Source organism: Natrix helvetica (genome assembly GCF_964273705.1).
Source record: "Natrix helvetica genome assembly, chromosome: 4".
NCBI classification, from domain to species: Eukaryota; Metazoa; Chordata; class Lepidosauria; order Squamata; family Natricidae; genus Natrix; species Natrix helvetica.
The window spans coordinates 33,487,963-33,508,517 of NC_138550.1; the positions used below are offsets into that span (position 1 = coordinate 33,487,963).

The 20,555-nt window shown below is 35.0% G+C and overlaps 1 protein-coding gene across 2 annotated transcripts in view; it reads right to left on the minus strand.

The window, feature by feature from the left end:
• Positions 1-20,555, minus strand: part of ABI3BP (ABI family member 3 binding protein) — a 139,210-nt gene that overhangs the window by 101,675 nt on the left and 16,980 nt on the right. For both annotated transcript variants that reach the window (XM_081953296.1, XM_081953295.1), the window contains exons 2-3: positions 12,516-12,695; positions 3,197-3,259 (exon numbers count right to left, since the gene is read on the minus strand). In XM_081953296.1, coding sequence (XP_081809422.1) covers positions 3,197-3,259; positions 12,516-12,695 — 243 coding nt within the window. The remainder of the gene's footprint in view (positions 1-3,196; positions 3,260-12,515; positions 12,696-20,555) is intronic.

The following is a 20,555-nucleotide window of genomic DNA, read 5'->3' on the forward strand; positions in this document are numbered from 1 at the left end:
AAAAATCCAAATATATATTTGATGATGGAGGGTTTCAATTGCTAGTAGCTAGTTTAGGGCTGTAATTGTTTATATTTTAGAAGAATTAATGAAACTAATGAAGCTTAAAAATACATAGTTGTAGACATATAGCGAATTGCACATTCAATTGAACTTTAACATTTCTTTCTGTGTCTCAGATTTCCCCGCTTGAATTTCTAATTCATTCTTCCTTCGTACCTTTAAATATATGTTTGTTTGTGTATGTGTGCATACATCTATGCCAAATTTTGCATGTCCAAATGTCCCTTTCTTGATTCCTTGAATACTGCTTACTTTTATGAGAGCACTCTAACCAATATATTTGTCTGTCTTTTAACAACAACAAAATGAGATTTCTGTTCCTTGGGTTTTGAGTAGAATATGTGTATATCTCATAAGATTTTGGGTTGAGTTGTAAGTAGTGCTAAAAGGCATACTTGGTTTTTGTTGTTGTTTAAAGATATGTAGCGGTTTTATTTCCATGAAGCATTTTCCAGATATTTTGGCTTATAGCTTCTATTTTGTTATGCAAAACTCAGACAAATTGAAAAAACTTGAAATGCTTGTGCCATTTTTTGGGTCTACTAAATAAATATTATCCATTAATTAGAGTCAAGTGAGTTGCTCATGGAAAGACCCAATACTTGGCAATGCTGGCCACAGATTAGCATCAGTAAAACTGAAAGGGAACTTACTTTATTCCTCAAGAAGAAATATCTATACAGACATACTTAGACAACTAGGGACAGCTTGCAAAGCAATTAGTGAATCTTGGAAAAGATGTAGTTGCTTTAGCAGTTTGTAGAGCAGTGCTTCATTTTAGCTAACACAATTTACAAAGCATCTGTTTTAAATGTTTTAGCTTAATACCGAAGCCCTACTCTTCATAGAGATCAGAATAGTCTCTTTCTTTTTATCACCGCGTCACTTTTTGTTGTATTTGTTTGTTTGTTTTTAATTTGCCTGACTATATTTATTAAGCAGAATATTATTTTGGAATCTTTATGATTCCCTTTATTCTTCTCTGGTACACATCCTTCATTTTCAGGTCAGAATTCTCTACTTTTTTTCTTTTTCTAAAGCTGGTTTAACAAAGAGAGATTGCACATTCAAAAAAAGTAGTTCAAATTTCATATATAATATATGTTATCCACTGTCTTCCTTATTATTTTATGAGACAACAAATTCTGTGTCATTTGCTTAAATACTGTATTTTTATATATCAAAGAAACTGATGTAATTTAGGGATATTTCTGGACAGTTAGCTTCTGATTGAGGAGTGGGTAGCAGCTGTGGTCAGAAAGCCTTCTGCAGAGCTTGTTTGCCGGTTGTGCTCATTCCTATGGTCTCCAAGCAGTGGTTATCTGATGGTTAAACTATTGCAATGAACTTTACAGGGGGTACCCTTCAGCATGTGATAGACGCAATAATTGGCAAGCCTTCCTAGGTCATGTTAGCAACTCTGCAGCATGAGTGCACTGGTTACCAGTTGAATTCCAGATGAAATTTGAGTTACCTGTAAGCTCTAAATGTCATAACAAATAGCTAGCTGGAGGACTATCTCTCTCCCACGGTATCTGTCCATTTTGTGTTTTCTGAAAAGCCTGGCTTTAGTGAGACACAGGAGACAAGCTTTCTCTGCCTGTTGGAACAATAGCTTCTTGGTAACCCACATGACTCCCACTTTGCCAATTTTCAACTTTAAAATTTTGACATTATTAATACATGGGCAAACTATAGATACAAACTCAAGGTAAATCACTCCAAACTCGATTGCAGAAAATTCGACTTCAGCAACAGAGTGGTCAACGACTGGAATGCTCTACCTGATTCCATTGTTACATCCTCAAACCCCCACAGCTTCAGTCTTAAACTGTCTACCGTGGACCTCACGCCATTCCTAAGAGGTCTGTAAAGGGGGTGTGCATAAGCGAACCAGCATGCCTACCATCCCTGTCCTACTGTTCTCAGTTATTTGCACTCATTTCCTTTGTTCATATCCATGTTTATTATACCTGTTATCTTGTACATGTTTGACAAAATCAATCAATCAATCAATCGATGCATGGCCTCTAGGAATTATGAGGAAATTGGACAAACTTTTTTTGCATAGGGTTTACTGAATGGATTTGGTTTTTATTGCTGGAGTTATTTTGCATTTATTTATTGTATTGTTTTTCTAAACAGCAAAGTTAGAGAGGCCTACAAAATCAATAAGTACAATTTAGCTCAGTCAACCTGTCTGACCTACGTATGGCTTCATATGCAGGAAGCATGCTAATTCAAGATTGGCAGTGGCCCCTTGTCCTCACATCATTGGAATTTCAAGTTTTCAAAGATATTTTGTCCTAAAAAAACAGATAGTTGACCATCTTGTCCTTTCTCCCAGCTCTCTTCCCTTCAGCAGAAAGGCAAAGAAGCACCTTTCTTTCAGCTTTTCCAGTTGCTTTGAGGGCAGCTTCATTGACTCTCTTGTACAAAAGCCAGGTTTTTTTAATTTTTTTATAAGTATAATCTTTATTGCCATTGTACTTAAATACAATGAAATTGGTTACTCTTGGCATAAATAGCAAACATAGAGAATTAGAATAGTAGCATATTGGCAGCTCCATGGAAAATAACACTCAGCAATGAAAGCACTTATAGCAACATGAAACCTCTGCTGAAATATGGAATTGTTCTGTAGTTTGTTCTCAGAGTTGATTTTCTCCCATTATCATACATATGAATAATTGCATTAATTATTTCCTATTGTTATTGAGCATAAGTGAAAACATGGGCTAATTTGTCTCTAAATTAATAGCAGAAAATGTTATTACTCAGATTTATGAAACAACAGAGCAAACAATTTTCTGGATGCATGTCATATATGAATGGAATGATTTTTCTTTTGGTCTCTTTCCAGTATTTGGTTACATAATAAGAAAAAGCAAGAAGCTAACACAGGTTTGTTTTTATGAACATGAACAATATGTAATTCTTTAAGCTATTGCTGAGTTTGCTAACATTTGTTTCTTCTTTTAAAAAAGTTAAATAGGTTGGCTCACGTTTTGAAATTGTACATATATTTATGATATAATAAATGTATATTATTTTTATTTATCAAATTTATATTTTGCTTAGCTCTAACTCCTGAGTTTTTATGGGAAAAAATTGTTTAACAGTTTTGAAATACCTGAGCAGGATTTCTTGTTATTGGAAACTGGTCTCACTGCAATCAAGTATCTTGGCTCTGCATCTGGAAAATATAAGTTAATAACTGTTTGAAAAATCAGACAAAGAGGAAATACCTGAATAATCAAAACCATATCATATTATTTCCCCCATTATATTATTACTGCCTCATTAACACTACATTTATGTTATTCAAGTTCATTTTCAAAATACACAGAGAGTATAATAGCATACAAGTTTTGACTTTAAGATGTCTTGTATTCGTGGAATTTTTTAGTCATGTTTATAATAAGCATATAATGGACATGGTGGCTCAGTGGCTAAGACACTGAGCTTGTCGATCGGAAAGGTTGGCAGTTCGGCAGTTCGAATTCCTAGTGCCGCGTAACGGAATGAGTTCCCATTATTTGTCTAGCTTCTGCCAACCAAGCATGTAAAAAAAAATACAAGTAGAAAAATAGGGACCATCTTGGTGGGAAGATAACAATGTTCTGTGCACATTTGGCGTTTAGTCATGCCAGCTACATGACCATGGAGAGATTTTCAGACAGTGGTGGCTCTTCGGCTTTGAAACGGAGATGAGCACTGCCCCCTAAAGTCAGAAACATAGGGAAACCTTTATCTTTACATTTTTATAATAAGCATAGGAGCACTGAATTGCCCAATAACTTCCTATTTCAGTAAAACAATGTTTTTAAAATTCCTCATTCACATCTTTTAATTATAAGAATCTCTTTCCCTAAATAGAATCACATGAAAATGAAAGTTTAGTTGTACAGCTTGTATTTTCCATTAGGAAGAAAGAATGAAAATGTGATTAAAGAAATCAGGAAGTTGTGAGTTGGAATAAAACAATGAAATAAATGGTGCTACTTAGAAACATGGAATCTTTCCTCTCAATAGATGATAAAAAAATAATAATGAACCAGTAATTTTCAAGCAATTTTTTTCCTTTGGAGTTTCAACACTGATAATATTTCCATTTCCATTTCCAACACAGTAGGCTATAAAGTACCTAAAATATAATTACTGTCCTTTTATTTGCCCACTTTAATACTTTCCAAGCTAATTTTTGTCATTGGAGCAATTACCCAACTCCAGTTTAGCTCAATGTCATGTGAATGTATATCATAAAGGTCTTATTTGCTCTCAGGAAAAAAAATGATTCGGTTGAAAGTATAAAAACGTTTCCAACCAAATATGGAAGCACAAAATAAGATTGATGACAACATTAAGTTATTTAAGCACCATTATCATAAAGAGAAGCCAGTCAATTAGGTAATTATTAATTTTGAAAAAGGTGAACTATTTTGGATTACAAGAAAATGTTAAATATACATTTATTGCCTTGATGCAATATGCACAAGATAGCATTCTTGTAAACTAACTGCAATTTTTTGGAATAAATTCCCTGCTGACTGTACAGACTGAGAAACAGTTTCCAAATTCTTCAGAAAACTAAATCATTAATTTTTTGGAAACAAAACCAAATGTGCTGATATTTTTACTCATAAGCTAACAAGTCATTAATGGATTTTATTTTCTCTAGAAAAACACATGGTAACAGGTGATAAATTCATTTAATATTTCTAGTGAAACATTAAGTCACCAAAGGTTAATCACAATAAAAACTGATTAAAACAATATTTGGAGAGAGAAAAGGGTTTTTTACATAGTAAAGTTTGTGTAAATAGATATAATTTCTCACTGGATAAGAAAGATCTGTAGTTCCAAAATGTATATTTATTAACTAAAGTACTTTTTCCATTTTTGTGTGTGAAATACACAAGAAGTTTATCAAAACCATTAACACTGGGAATCACAGACTTGCTTCACATTATGCACAGGATCTTAAAGGTTTATCATTTAACTACATTTTAGGCCTCACACCAGGTCTCAGTGGTAAATCTCACCTCTTCAGAACCTCAACCCTTATTTGGAAGTGGCTTAGTTTGTAAGAAGACTGTGTTTATTGCCAACAGGAAGATTTATGCATTTTACATAACAGGCACTTTGCTGTGCTGGGGTGGAAAGAAATCTAAACCTGTATATCATTCTATGCCCCAGAGTTTAAAACAGGCCTTTTCCTCCCATCATTCCAGCTAATGGATATTTGGCCATTCAGCTGATGGTCTTGGGAATATTTTTACACAATGTATGTTTATATGAAAGATCTTTCTAGACAGGCAGACGTATACTGAATTATTTTTTTGATAGATTAAGTATGCCTGTAACGTTGCATTGTTGCTCAGCTTCCTTGAATTCCCTACATGTCTTGTAATTCTTTCAGATTTATTGGAATAGTTTATCCTATGTTTTAATAAAGTAAGAATCGGAAAAACATAATGCTGATTTTAGTATTTTGGTCTGATCAATAGAAAAATGCAGCATTGGGGGAAACCTTACCATCTTCAGTTCGTATGCAAGTATATCAAACATGGTACTTTCTTCTTTTTGTAAAGAATAGCTTTTTAAATTCTTAGTGTTTGCTTTTACATAACAATCTTGGAAAGCAATATGGGTTTTGTCCAAAAATGACATAAATCACTATTTTCCATCTGTATACTATGTGGAAACTCACTGAACTCTAGTGATGTTGATGCTTGGCAAGAAATATCATGTAATTATTTCACTATGTCCTCTAGTCTATTACATTTTATTCTGTAAGATGTCTTCACTTTTTCTCACTCACTTTTAAGAGGTAATAACCAATATTGAAGAAATATTGTATATATTCAACTATGTATGTATGTATGTGCATATGTATGTTTGTATGTATGTATGGTACAGTATGTATGTATGTATGTATGTATGTATGTATGCATGTATGCATGTATGTATTATGTTTACTATCTGCTTTTAATAGCTTGCTGATCTCTTTGTGCTGAGAAAGATTATCTTGACTCCAGCCTAGATCCTCATCATGATATAAAATTTTCTTGGCCATAATATGGATGCAGTTTGTTAGAGTATTCTCCGGGTTGATTTTTTTTTTAAAGGTTGTAGCGTATTGTCATGGAATTTATAGGTGCTAACATGGATTGGCCTAGCTTAACTTTTTGAAACAGTCAAGGTCACACAAATACTGTACTTCTATAGTTCCTTCAGGTACATTATAACCACACAATTCTTGACATATCTTTATGCCTATGGTTTTTCCTTAGAATTGCTTAATGACAATGTTTTCTGATTGTGTTTTCTTTTATTAAATTCTGATTCTATTGTGTCATTTGTAGACTGATGCCAGTCCATTGCCCAATTGTTTAATTTGGGCTCTATTCTCTCTGCATGAGGTATTTTTAAATCATTCAGCTATTGAGCATTGTGTCATAACTGGACTATTTTAAATTTTATTTTCCTTTTGCAAATAACAATACAATGTGAACATGTGATTTTATAAAGCAGTGGAAATGTGTTCAAACTAATTCATATGGGTTTACAGTTATTGAATAGGAACGGTATCTCACTGACCAAAAGTACTATTCAATAATCTTCTAACTTTGGGTCTTCTGCTGAAAAGAAGTAATCAGGAGAATATAGCAATTATGATAATAAACAGTCTGTTTGACTAACCATCAGCCTTTCTCCTTGAGTTGCCTTTGATGCTCTAAGGCCTGGCACTTGTTTGAAGAACTTCTTAATATATACTGAAATAATTCAGGAGAGTTGTGTAACAAATTCCAGGATGTTGTTTTAAGATTCAGATACAATGAACACACAATTAGGGCAAGTACTAGAAAATATTCATTTTGTATTTTAAACTAAATCTTGCAGAATAAGTGCAATATAAAGTGAATAACCTTATATGATGTCCAGGAACCACTATATATTAGAGTGGGCAAATTTGTGGACCTTCTGTGCATGTGGCTTTCTTCTGGGATCTTGATTTATATTTAAACTTATTGTATAAGTATAATTTAGATGTGTATAAAGGTAAAGGTTCCCCTCACACATATGTGCTAGTCATTCCCGACTCTAGGGGGCAGTGCTCATATCTGATTCAAAGACGAAGAGCCAGCGCTGTCCGAAGACGTCTCTATGGTCATGTGGCCGGCATGACTAAATGCCAAAGGTGCAGGAATGCTGTTACCTTCCCATCAAAGTGGTCCCTATTTTTCTACTTGCATTTTTAGGTGCTTTTGAACTGCTAGGTTGGCAGAATCTGGACAAGTAACTCACTCCGTTAAGCGGCGCTAGGGATTCGAACCACCGAACTGCTGACCTTTCTGATCGACAAGCTCAACATCTTAGCCACTGAGCCACTGTGTTCCTTTTAGATATGTATATACTTTCCTCATTGCATTGTAGATATTATTTTTATTAGTGACCAGAATATACTCACAAAGTTAATTCAGTTAGCAATAGCAAAAGCACTTAGATTTATATATTGCTTCATAGTGCTTCACTAAGCATTTTACAGAGTCAGCATATTGCCTCCAATAACCTGGGTCCAGGGGTGGATTCCAGCAGTCACTACTACTGATTCGTTGCACACACATGGGCAGTAGAATAAAAATTGTTCTGTGCATGCACAGAAGCAAAAAAAAAAAAGATGGTGGCGCCATAGGCACTGCCTGGAGAACCGGTTTGGGGGCATGGTAGGAGACCTGGGTCGCTGCCAGTTCCAATGACCAAGCTACTACTGCCACCAAACTACTACTGGTTCAGCTGAACCGGTCCGAACCGATAGGAACCCACCACTCCCTGGGTCTTCATTTTACTGACATCAAAAGGATGACAGGCTGAGTCAGCCTTAAGCCAGTCAGGATCAAACTCCTGCAATACTGCATTCTAACCACTGCACCACCATGGCTCAATCCTGTCAAAACAAGCTAAGATAGTGTTCTAAGGCAGCAGCATCCTAATCGCCTTTCCCTAGGTGGTTTGTTATCCAAAGACATTTTAAACATTTTATATTTTGTAAACTCTTTGGGAAGAATTTGTGCCCTAATAGTAGAGGTTATAATGTACCAGTCTGTGTCTTCAGAGATCAGTTTTGGTTTAATTTTGGAGATGCTGCCTATAGGATTCTTCATATGGAATTATAGATGAAGGCTGGATAAAAATGGTCATCTGCAGGGATGACAGAATTTTAAAAGATGGTGCCAATCCACCTCATTTGTACTTGTGACACTACATGAGTGGCAGTGCTTAAGTTATGAAACCTGGCACATTTTGATGAAATTTTCACTAATGAGTATTACTGCATATAGTTTTTTTTAACCATATGGGGAATTTTCACTAATGAAATTTTCACTAATGAGTATTACTGCATATAGTTTTTTTTAACCATATGGGGAATTATATTCTGTTTAGCATCATCCACATTTTCAGTATATGATTTTATTTTCAGATTTTATAAAATGTTGTTGCTAATATAAGGTGTGTGTAAAATCTGCCACTATTGTACATTTTATAGTAAATGCAGTAAAATAAGATTTACTTTTGAAGACTATAATCTCTCTTCCCAAATAATCTCAAATTTTCAGTGCAGTTTGGGTATGAATTGTACCTGAAAGATTAGCATGGTTCTTTCTGTCATCACTTTTAGGCATGTTGCATTTCAAAATATTTACATTTGCTGTTCTATTTTTCTAGTATAAGGGCAAAGCTTTTTTCTATTTTTTGTTTTACAAATCTGCATGCTGATATAATTATAGGATTTCTTGCATGGGTTGGGCTAGAATTTATTTATTTATTTATTTATTAAACTTCTAGACCGCCTCCTCTCCCCGAAGAGACTCGGGGCGGTGTACAGGTAGAAATTTAAAAACCATACGCTCAACAATATACATAACTAAAATTGAATTAAATATCCCCTGTACAAATTTATAAAAATTAAAAACTTAAACCTTAAAACCAAACCATAAAATTTAAAAATACAAACTGAGGTGGGAAAGCTGGAATTAGGCCAGGCCGGCTAGGTGAAACAGGTGGGTTTTGAGTTTCCGGCGGAAACCTCCAAGGTCCCTCCCAACTCTTTTTTTAATTTTTAATTAAAAATTAAAATTTTAATTTTTTTGTTTTCATTGACTAATATATAACTATTTTTACTGCAAAAAGTTTACTTGCAAATTGATGCACTTGTAAATTACAATTGAGTATAATATGCTATATTTTATAAAGGTAATGAGGTCTGCAGCTCCTAGTGGTTCCACTAGGATACTCCCCCACCCACCAGGGCAGTGCTGAGCTGAACACAGACCAAACTGACATCAGGCCCAGGCAATAAGCCAGTTGGCCAGGCTTGGTGTGGGTTTTTTGGGGTGGTGGTAGGTTTTTTTGCAATCAATGGATCTACCGCCATATCCGTCAACAATTCTAAATTTTATAAAGACTGTGAATTTATTTTCTTCATTACTATGTGGAACTCCCTGGCAAGCGTTTAATTTGGTTGTATATCTTGATTAGTTTAATCATAGGGGAAAACATATAAATGGTTTCCAAGTGTCTGGAATATAAAGAAAAATGTATTTAATTGCAAAGTATCTATTGGATATATTTGCTCTAAAAGGAGAAAAGTTTTGTGCAGTACAATGCTAAGTATTCACAAGGGTTTCCAACCTTAGAAATCTATCTCGGAAAACATAGATTTAAACTTGCCAAAAATAGCTAGGTATTTAAATGTTCCAGACCAACTACTTCTCCATTCTGAACATTTGTTTAACACAGCTGACTATGGAAACACTTATGGTAGTATGAAATAAAATTTGCCCTGATGTTTGCCAGCAGTTCCTTTGAGGATCTCTAAAGTTTCATGAATATTACTCACCAAGTGCAAAGTTCTTACTTGTAATAACCTGCCTTAAGAAGAAACTGACATTGTATTGCAAAAAGCAGCAAACAGAGTTTCTGAATGTATCAGAGCCATCTAGTAATTATCTAGTTTTTTGCAGGACAGATCTGTTAGTTCTGATTTAATATTAAGCCTAAATCTAAATTTGCTTCAGGTGATTGGTGCTAAATCTTGTAACATTAGTTACAGATCAATAAGTTATTGACTAACGTGCCATCTTTATCTTTACCAATGAAGAAGAAAAATAACAGCTCCCAAAAGAAACCAGCATGGCTGCATAAAGAACTATCTGACAAACTGAAAGACCAAAAAGGTAAGTATAAAAAGTGGAAGGAGGAAGACATAACTAAGGCAGAATATCAGCAAATAGCCCAAGCCTGTAAAGATGAAGTGAGGAAAGCTAAGGCTCACAATGAAGAAAGGCTTGCCACAAAAGTAAAAATTAACAAAAAAAGCTTCTTCCAACATGTTAAAAACAAGAAAAAAGTTAAGGAAACAATTGGTCCATTGCTAGGAGAAAGTGGCAAGAAGGTGACAAGCAACAGGGAGAAAGCAGAACTATTTAACTCATGTTTTGCATCTGTCTTTACACAAAGGGATAAAACAATCCAACCTATCAAAAGCAGCACCACAAAAATCAGATTAGGAACACAAATTGGAATAGGGAAGAAAATGGTAAGTGAGCACCTGTCTACCCTAGACGAGTTCAAATCACCAGGACCGGATGGATTACACCCCAGGTTCTGAAGGAACTAGCAGACGAGATCTCAGAACCACTGAATTATATCTTTCAGAGATCCTGGAACACCGGGGAACTACCAGAGGACTGGAAAAGAGCTGATGTGGTTCCCATCTTCAAAAAAGGGAAAAAATTAGATCCAGGAAACTACAGACCTATCAGCCTGACCTTAACACCAGGAAAGATTCTGGAAAAAATAATAAAGCAACGAATTTGCAAACACCTAGAAGCAAACAAAGTAGTAGCCAAAAGCCAACATGGATTTGTCAAAAACAGATCATGCCAGACTAATCTTATTGCATTCTTTGATAATGTGACAAAATTAGTGGACCAGAGGAATGCCGTCGATATAGTTTACTTGGACTTCAGTAAGGCTTTTGATAAGGTAGACCATAACCTATTACTAGATAAAGTAGAAGAATGTGGGTTAGACAGCATCACCACCAGATGGATTCGTAATTGGCTGACCAACCGCACTCAACGTGTAGTTCTCAATGGAACTGCATCTACATGGAGGGAAGTATGCAGTGGAGTACCCCAAGGCTCTGTTTTAGGCCTAGTACTCTTCAACATCTTCATCAATGATTTGGATGAGGGAATAAATGGGGAACTCATCAAATTTGCAGATGACACCAAGCTGGCAGGAATAGCCAACACTCCAGAAGATAGGCTTAAGATACAGAAGGATCTTGACAAACTTGAACATTGGGCACTATCTAACAAAATGAAATTCAATGGTGAAAAGAGTAAGGTTCTACATTTAGGCAACAAAAATGGAATGCACAGGTACAGTATAGGTGATACCTTGCTCAGTAGTAGTAACTGTGAAAGGGATCTTGGAGTCCTAGTAGACAACCATTTAAATATGAGCCAGCAGTGTGCAGCAGCTGCCAAAAAAGCCAACACAGTCCTAGGCTACATCAACAGAGGGATAAAATCAAGATCACGTGAAGTGTTAATACCACTTTATAATGCCTTGGTAAGGCCACACTTGGAATACTGCATTCAATTCTGGTCACCACGATGTAAAAAAGATGTGGAGACTCTAGAAAGAGTGCAAAGAGCAACGAAGATGATTAGGGGACTGGAGACTAAAACATATGAAGAACGGTTGCAGGAACTGGGTATGTTTAGCTTAAGAGAAAGAAGGACTAGGGGAGACATGATAGCAGTGTTCCAATATCTCAGGGGTTGCCACAAAGAAGAGGGAGTCAAACTATTATCCAAGGCACCTGAGGGTAGAACAAGAAGCAATGGGTGGAAACTAATCAAGGAGAGAAGCAACTTAGAATTGAGGAGCAATTTCCTGACAGTTAGAACAATTAATCAGTGGAACAGCTTGCCTCCAGAAGTTGTGAATGCCCCAACACTGGAAGTCTTTAAGAAGACATTGGATAGCTATTTGTCTGAAACGGTATAGGGTTTCCTGCCTAGGCAGGGGGTTGGACTAGAAGACCTCCAAGGTCCCTTCCAACTCTACTATTGTATTGTATTATTGTATCTTGGAAAAAAAGCTGTGTCCTTAATTTACAATTTATATTTGCAATAGTGTCCAATTAGCCTGTTTCCTTTACATATTCAGATATTTCGAAAAACATTAGTAATTGGAAACATGCAAACAAACAAACAAACATCTTTCAGAATATAAAAACAACTGTATTGGTAACACATATGGTTCTTTTCTTTTCAAAGCCTCTCATCTCTCTCCGAAACCAAACAAATCATTACACAATGATTTGTGCAATCATTTAAAAAAAACAATCTGTAAATTTTAAATAGCCTTACCAACTTCAGTCATGTACATTTTCCCATTAGATGGTAGGGGAATATACTGGTTAGAGAAGAAGCTGCTTCCATATCCCAGGACGAAGCCTTCCAGTTTAGAGTTTGGAGTTGTTCGGATGTATCTCATGCATACTGCATCACTGGTTACATTAATCTGAACTTTCAGGCCATGTTTTTTAACTAAATGTAGCAAAAGAACAAGAGAAAGAGAGATGTTATTATAAGGTGACCAACTGTCCTCCTTTAGGGAGGACAGTCCTTCTTTTGTAAGTTCTGTCCTCCCTCGAAAAGTGTCCTCCTACATGTCCTCCTTTTTGATATTTGAAGGCTAATCTGTTGCGCGTTATGTGACGTATTTTATTAAACAGTTTTTAATGGTGTTTTTTTTACTTCATCGCAAGTATATTGAACAGATATTGAATCTTGTGTTGATTTTTTGTCTAAAGAAATGCTAGACATTAAAATGGACGACAATTGTCTCTCTGAAGAAATTAGAAGACTGAATGTATATTTAAATTCTGAAAAATTAATACAATGGGAAAATCAACATGTTGAAATTGATAAAAGATGGGTGGATATTTTCAGCCATTTCAAAAATGAACATATTCCATGTGAACATTTATTTATACTTGTTCAATTAACGTTGTGCTTCCCTGGAACTAATGCAGCAGTTGAAAGAGTTTTTTTCAATTGCCAATGATTTTTCAACAAGTGAGAAATCGAGATTGAATGTTGATACTCTAGCTGCAGCACTTGCCGTAAAATTCAATATGAAGGATATTTCTTGTTCAGATATTTCCAATATATTGTTAGAAGATGATACATTGACAAAAAATATTAATTCAATGGAAAAGTACTCATTTAAATAATAATTAACAGGCATGTAAGCATAATTACAATATAAAATGTTGCAAATGTTTTTATTATGCATATATCATATTTTAGTGTATTATTGTTGCAATGAATAAAATATTTCTTTTATTTACAATATATTTTTTCCAATTTATTTGTCCTCCTTTTCATTGTAAAAAAGTTGGTCACCTTAGCATTCTGGACAATAGAACGTGTTTTGTCCTCCTTTTCACTGTAAAAAAGTTGGTCACCTTAGTTATTACAGCATAAAATAATCGCCATTGATCTTCACCGTATATTCAGACACACAAATAGAGGGTAGAACTATAGATGATTAGGAATCATTAGTATGGCATTTCAATAGATTGTTTGAAATTATACTATGTAAGCAAAATAATGACTGACATTACACATAAATTGTCTTGTTTTGTTTGCAATGATTCGTTCATAAGAGTCATCAAAAATAATTTTATTGTAATTCTTCTCAGTGTGAACTGTATAAAGGTAGGGCAAGGAACAATAAATCCAAAGTGAGGTTATATATTCTATTCATTAAACTGAGCAATATTAATTGTGCTGCAATTCAGTCACAAGTTATACCAAATAGTATGTATGATTTTTCAAAATGTTGACAATCTTATCAAATGCAGCACTAGGTAGTATAATACTGTATAGTGTCCACAGAGTCAGTGTTGTGTCAATTTTATCTACATAGTCAGCAATTTCCTGAATTAGTTTGCAATATATTTATTTATCATACTCATTAGCTCTATTTCCTATCACCAAGGTGCTCAAAGTAATGTGTAACCAATAAACACTAAAAGAATGCAGATACAAATTAAAATGTCAGGCAGTTACAATTAAATAAAGAAATAGGTTATTAACCAATAAACAGATTGCCACCAAATGCTTTCATAATTCAAAATCTGATTGAGAAATCTGGTCATTGTTAGCTGTTGAGATATTTATCAATCTGACACATCACACTGTCCAGAGACATTGTTGTAATTTACAATAACCTTACCTAAACTATCCATAAAGTATACTGTCACGTACACCACAGGTCATGGAATCCTACATGCTAATACCAAGTAGTATGTAGTAAATTATTCTTTTGAACAATATTCTTGCATGAAATAGGTGTAATTTAATCCAGTTGTAAATGTCACTATGTTAGCCAAAAACACTAAAAGATAATATTCAGCTCACTGAAGATCTGGATTTTTTTTTTTAAAAAAAATGTATTCCTAAATTCAGCACTTTGCAATGCATTCTCTTGTTTAAGAACAATATCAACTTTATGAATATATGCTGTCATTTAAAATAACAATAGGACTACTATATGCACTGATAAATATGCTAAGGAAATTCAATATTGGGTAATCCCTAGAGTCAAAAGATCTTACTACCCCTTTTTAGTTTTTGGAACATATGAAATATCTTTTGATGTAGAAGTTAGAGTGAGGCCATACCACATATGGCTTTGGTTGTGGGTTTTTTGTTTTATTTTTTATTTTTCGTTTTTACTTTGCTGAGTTTCTACAAACATATACCAGGTCTTGCTTTGTTATGGGTCATGCAAAACCTTAAAATGCAAAAACAAATGACATTGTTTAAGTCAGTCATTAAAGAGAATGAAATGATATGCTGAAGTAACAATTCTGACATGTACCATTATATATAATTAGGGACAGAGAAAAGAAAACAAAAGTAATTTTGAAGTAGTATATAAGCTTTTTTTCATAAACAAAAAAGAAAGATAAATATTTTGTTGTGTTCTTAGAGTTTTCTCAGAAAACGAATGTTCACACATCCTATGTTTATGTGTTTTTGCTTTCCATAATCAATATACCTCTTCTTTTTGATGACAACTGAACTATGCAAACAGCACTAAATGCTTTTGTATCTTTCTATCCTTTAAGTTTTCTTGATAATGAGTGTCTCTATGTACAATGTAATTTTCATGACAAATACTCTTAAGAGCACTGAATGAAACATGAATTATTTGTGAATAAAAGGGAAGGCCACTACAGTTGAACCAAGTGCTATTTCCAGGTTGATTTCAGAGGCAGAAGTCCAAGTCATGAGTAACTGTAGCCAGATCATTTTGCTCCAGAAAAGGCTGGAACTTAGTCATTAACCTGAGCTGCGGTGGCCCAGTGGTTAGAATGCAATACTGCAGGCTACTTCTGCTGCCTGCCAGCTGCCTGCAATTTGACAGATCAAATCTCACCAACTTAAGGTTGACTCAGTCTTTCATCCTTCTGAGGTGAGTAAAATGAGGACCCAGATTGTTGGAGACCATATGGTGACTCTGTAAACTGTTTAGAGAAGACTGTAAAAGCACTGTGAAATGATATATGTCTAAGTGCTACTACCAGCCCTTCCAACAGTGAATCTAAGACAAAACCTCAAGTTATAGTAATATTATCTCAAGGGCAGCAATTCCGTCATGTTGAAATCAACTTTGTCCTATTTTATCCCATTCATACTTCAAAAGTCTCTACACACCAGGAGCTGATTTTGACAACATCCCTTGTTGGACCCAAGATCATAATATATAGCCAAATATCAGCATATTGATAATATTACACCAAACATTGCTATGAGTATATTCAATAGCAAGAGCAGGGAAGTATCAAATATTATAAAAATAGTCACAATCATGACCTCCTTCATCATTATGGATTAGAATTATGTCTTGAGATATCAGAGGAACCACTGAAGAATGGTTGTTTCTTTCCATATCAATGTCTAGCACTCCATAATACTATTGTCGATGGAATAAAATGCCAATGAGAGGTCTAAGAGGATTGTCATACTACATCAAAGTTCCTACAAAAATTATCCACTAGAGTGATGAATGGCTTTCTATCCCATGTCAGAATTCCAATGGGACTGACAGGAATCTAGTTAATCCACTTCCTATAGAGTCCTTTTGAGTTCCCTTAAGCAAAGGTGCACCATTGCCTTCTTCAAGACTTCCAGTATTGTCCCTTTCCAAAGTGAAACAATGTCCATCTCCCAGTTCTACCATCTCTTTTTATATGCTCCAGTCCTACAAAAGAAGCCAAGAAGGACCTGAATCAAACTCACATACAGTATGTTAAATATATTAATATTAAAAGTAGCACAAGATTCCTGTGAAAGTTGATTAATTTTAATAATTTACTGGGAGGAAATTTGTCAAGAACTTTAAAACTAAAATAATATTAGGAAAACAGTATTAAAATAAAAATGGTCACTAGATAGCCATTCACTAGAAGAAAATTAATATTTTAATATCTAGGACAGAATTTTGATGCAAATCTGTCTCAAAAAATCCATCTTGCTTCTCCATCTTGTTTAATGGTTAGCAGAACAAATCCTAAGATATCTAAGAGTAGTCAGATAATTGAACCTGCTATTAAAGGTTTCTCAGCCAAAGTTGTTGTGGCATTCCATGAGGTTCTATTTTATCCTTCATGATGTTAAACATCTAAATGAACTCACACTCATTCTATCTGTTCCCTAAATCATATTCAGAAAGCCTGCTCTGTATATTGGACAATGTAAAGCTGTATGGAAAAACTCCATCTACTCAACATTGCTACCAGCTTCAAAATGGGGAGGGGGGGGAGAAGTGTGCAATCATGTGATCAAAGCCCTACCTTTACGCACATGTGTAATGCATGTAAGTGATAAATATTAAAATGATCATTCTTGCTATTTTTACACCTACTAAGAATTCTAGAATTCAAATGCAAAACCAAAAGCTTCACTTATCTAATTACTTATAAGTTATAAATCACTTAATCATAATGATATGGATCTGTACAATTCCAGTATTTTGAAGTAATATAATTGGCTATTTTGTTTTTATATGGGAGTTATCATTTAGCTTTGTTCTGGAAAAAAAGATTTATGTGGTCACTTAACCATGACACTGACTTGATGGCAGACAGTCAATTAATTGATTTTGTTGAATGCCAGTAAATTTCAGTAACATAATTTGCTAGGTTTCATTGCCTTTACAAACAAAATCAATGGATTATCCACCAGAGAAGACTATTGTTGCTAAGTTACAATGTTATAGACACATGAGAAATCCAACCTTATTGAATTCAGTGGCACATCTACATGGCTCAATTAAGCCAGATTCACTTAATTAAAAAGAAATTACCAGCTGTGCCTTTGTCATTTCCAGATCTAGCTGTGTTTCTCTTGCTGTCAAAAAAGGCAGACCAACAAAAAAACATCTGCACTGTTTTTAAATTGCTCAGTCCATCTGTAGAATTCCCATGGTATCTGCTGAAATAGCAAACTAAGATTCATTTTATACTTTTTTTTACTTACCACTTTTTATACTTTCCCCCCCAAAAATCTCAATTGCATCGTAGGGGTTGAAGGAAATTGATACCATATGGCAAGCTAGTTAACAATAAATCTATTTAAATGACAGAATGATGTAAGACTTTCCGTTTGTATTAATACTTTAGTGTTCTCTATAGGTTATTTCCTTTTAATGTAACATGTTAAAATTAACTTCAGTACATGTATTCTGAGACACATAAGTACTTTCTCAACAGATTCAAATATGAAAAAGGCATGAGGAAACCAGTAGAAAAAGTCCATTAGTCTACGTAGTTGAAAAACTTATTACAAATTGCTTTTGAGTTTGGCATTTTTATTATGCACAGTTTTCATGCTTTACTAGGGAAGCAGCCAATTTGAGATAAAGATTCTATGACAATAAATATTCAAGGAGGAGAAGAGGAAGAAAAAGGGGGGGAGAAGACAAGGAAGAAAAAGTATTTCTGGGGGAAAAAACAGGGTTTAGCGCAAATGGATTAAAAACTAATATAAATACTGCATAATAATGAAAGTGGATTGGTTGCATCTATTGCTGCAATAATGAGTGATAGTATGATCAACAACTGAAGAAATGAGATGCCAAGTATTAACCTGTAACTGGATAATATATTCAAAAGTTACAGATACTTATTTAATACTGGATCAGTAGGAATTAAAATCATCTTAAAAATTCTGGTTCAAATCTGTTTCTTAAAAATTACAGTCCACTGTAAAAAGCAGTGTAGCTACACTAAAAAGAGGTTATTTGCAAAAAACATTGTGGGAAGAATTGTGTTGTTGTTCAGTCACTAAGTCATGCCCAATTCTTTACAACTCCATGGATCATGGCACACCAGCCTCCCCTGACCTCCACTGTGTCCCAGAGTTTGCCCAAATTCATGTTCATTGAGTTGATGACACTATCTAACCATCTCATACTCTGCTGTCCTTGTCTCCTTTTGCCTTAAACCATTCCCAACATCAGGATCTTTTCTATTGATTCCTCTTTTCTTATTTCCTCACCATTGGGGGCAATATGCTCACTCTGTCAATCTGCTGTCAAGCACTATGAAGCAGTATATAAGTCTAAGTGCTATTGCTATTACTATCTGGAGTCCAGAGTATATGGGTTTCAGCTTCAGTATCTGCCCTTCTAAAGAGACGTCAGTTGATTTCCTTTAGGGTTGACTGATTCTCTTTCCACATTGGCTTAGGCATGCACAAACTACTTTTGAATTTGGGTCTGGCCCCATTGTCATCTCCAGTCCTGCTCCCAAAAGTTAAATTGTTCTTCTCCAGTAGTTATAATTCTCTGTCATTGTAGTCCGTAGCATCTAATGCAGGGGTGTCAAACTCACGACCCGTGGGCAGCATGCTTCACATGCTGGCCCCACCCATGTCCAATTTAGCAAAAGGGAAAAAAGTCACACTACGGCACGTGATGCTGTCATGATGTTTGACACCCTGATCTAATGCCTGAGAAAATTGCCTTACTAACAATGCAAGATTCTAATAGTAGGCCATGTATTGTAAACAGATCTGATATAATTTAAAGCAGGAGTTTAAAACTCAATTTTATTGAGGTCCACATTAGGGTTGTGTTTGGCCTCGGGGGGCCAGGATGGGCATGGCCAGATCATTGTCACTCATATCAACACCTGTGGTGGCCCAAACACTCCCAAGCTCCATTTTCGTTGGCAGAGACACCATGGGCCAGTCCTTCACTGTTTCCAAGCTGATCGCAGGCCAGATTAAGCACCCCATGGGCCAGATCCGGGCTGCGGGTCTTGAGCTTGACACCCCTGATTTAGAGGAATCAATTTAGTTCTTATTTTCAACTTAAGTGAATTTCTTTACAAGCCTCTTTGAATTTCATTAAATGGTAAAACAAATATTTTGGCTAATTCTTGTGTAATTCCTTATCCAAAACACAACTGTTTTCTGGCACATTGCTAATTATTGCAATTTGTTCCATTTACTTATGAGAAAGTATGCTCTGGCACATTTTTTTAATACATGCTTGTAATGCTGGAAACTGAGACACTGGTATTTTGTAACAAAGAACAACAACATTATATACTGAGAGTCAACTCATGTATTGCCTAGTGTGTGAAACAAATGCCACATGGCAAGGCACCATGCCAGAGAGTGGTGTTTAATTGGAGAATGAGGCCACTATTAAGGAAAAATCTGGAGCTGTTTTAAGCAGAATTTAAATGGTCTAAAAATGGTATTTTTTTTAAATCGGTATTTTGCAAGAAATACAGTTATTATTTTAAATGTATATCACAAATTATATCATATTGTAGGTGAGGCTGGCATTGTCTTTGTTCTTTTCAAGATCTCTGTCTTCTCTTCAATCTCCAGTGGTGGAATTCAGCCAGTTCCCACCACTTTGGGAGAACCGGTTGTTAGCTTACTGAGGAGTTTGGTGAACTGGTTGTTGGAAAAATCATTAGGGCAGAGAACTGTTACATTATTTGAATCCCACCATTGACAATGTCCCCAAATCTTAACTAACAGATCTACTGAATTCTAACCTGAACCTGTACATTGTGCTGGAAAACAAGTAGCTACCTTGATTATCATATCAGTCTGTCTGAAATGACTCCTACTATTGATTGCCTCAATGATGTAGTTACAATTTTGTGTTGGCATTTTACTTAAAGCACAGTATGTGTTTATTTCTTTTTTAGCTTGCGTAATGCTAATCAGTGACCATAATAAAGAAGTAACAGTATTATTGGCCTGAAAATTTACTGGCTCGTAGTCCTTCAGTTCTCCAGCGATTTCTATTGAAGAACAATCTAGAAGGGACGTTTGTGCTATAAATCATTATTATGGTATGATTTAGAT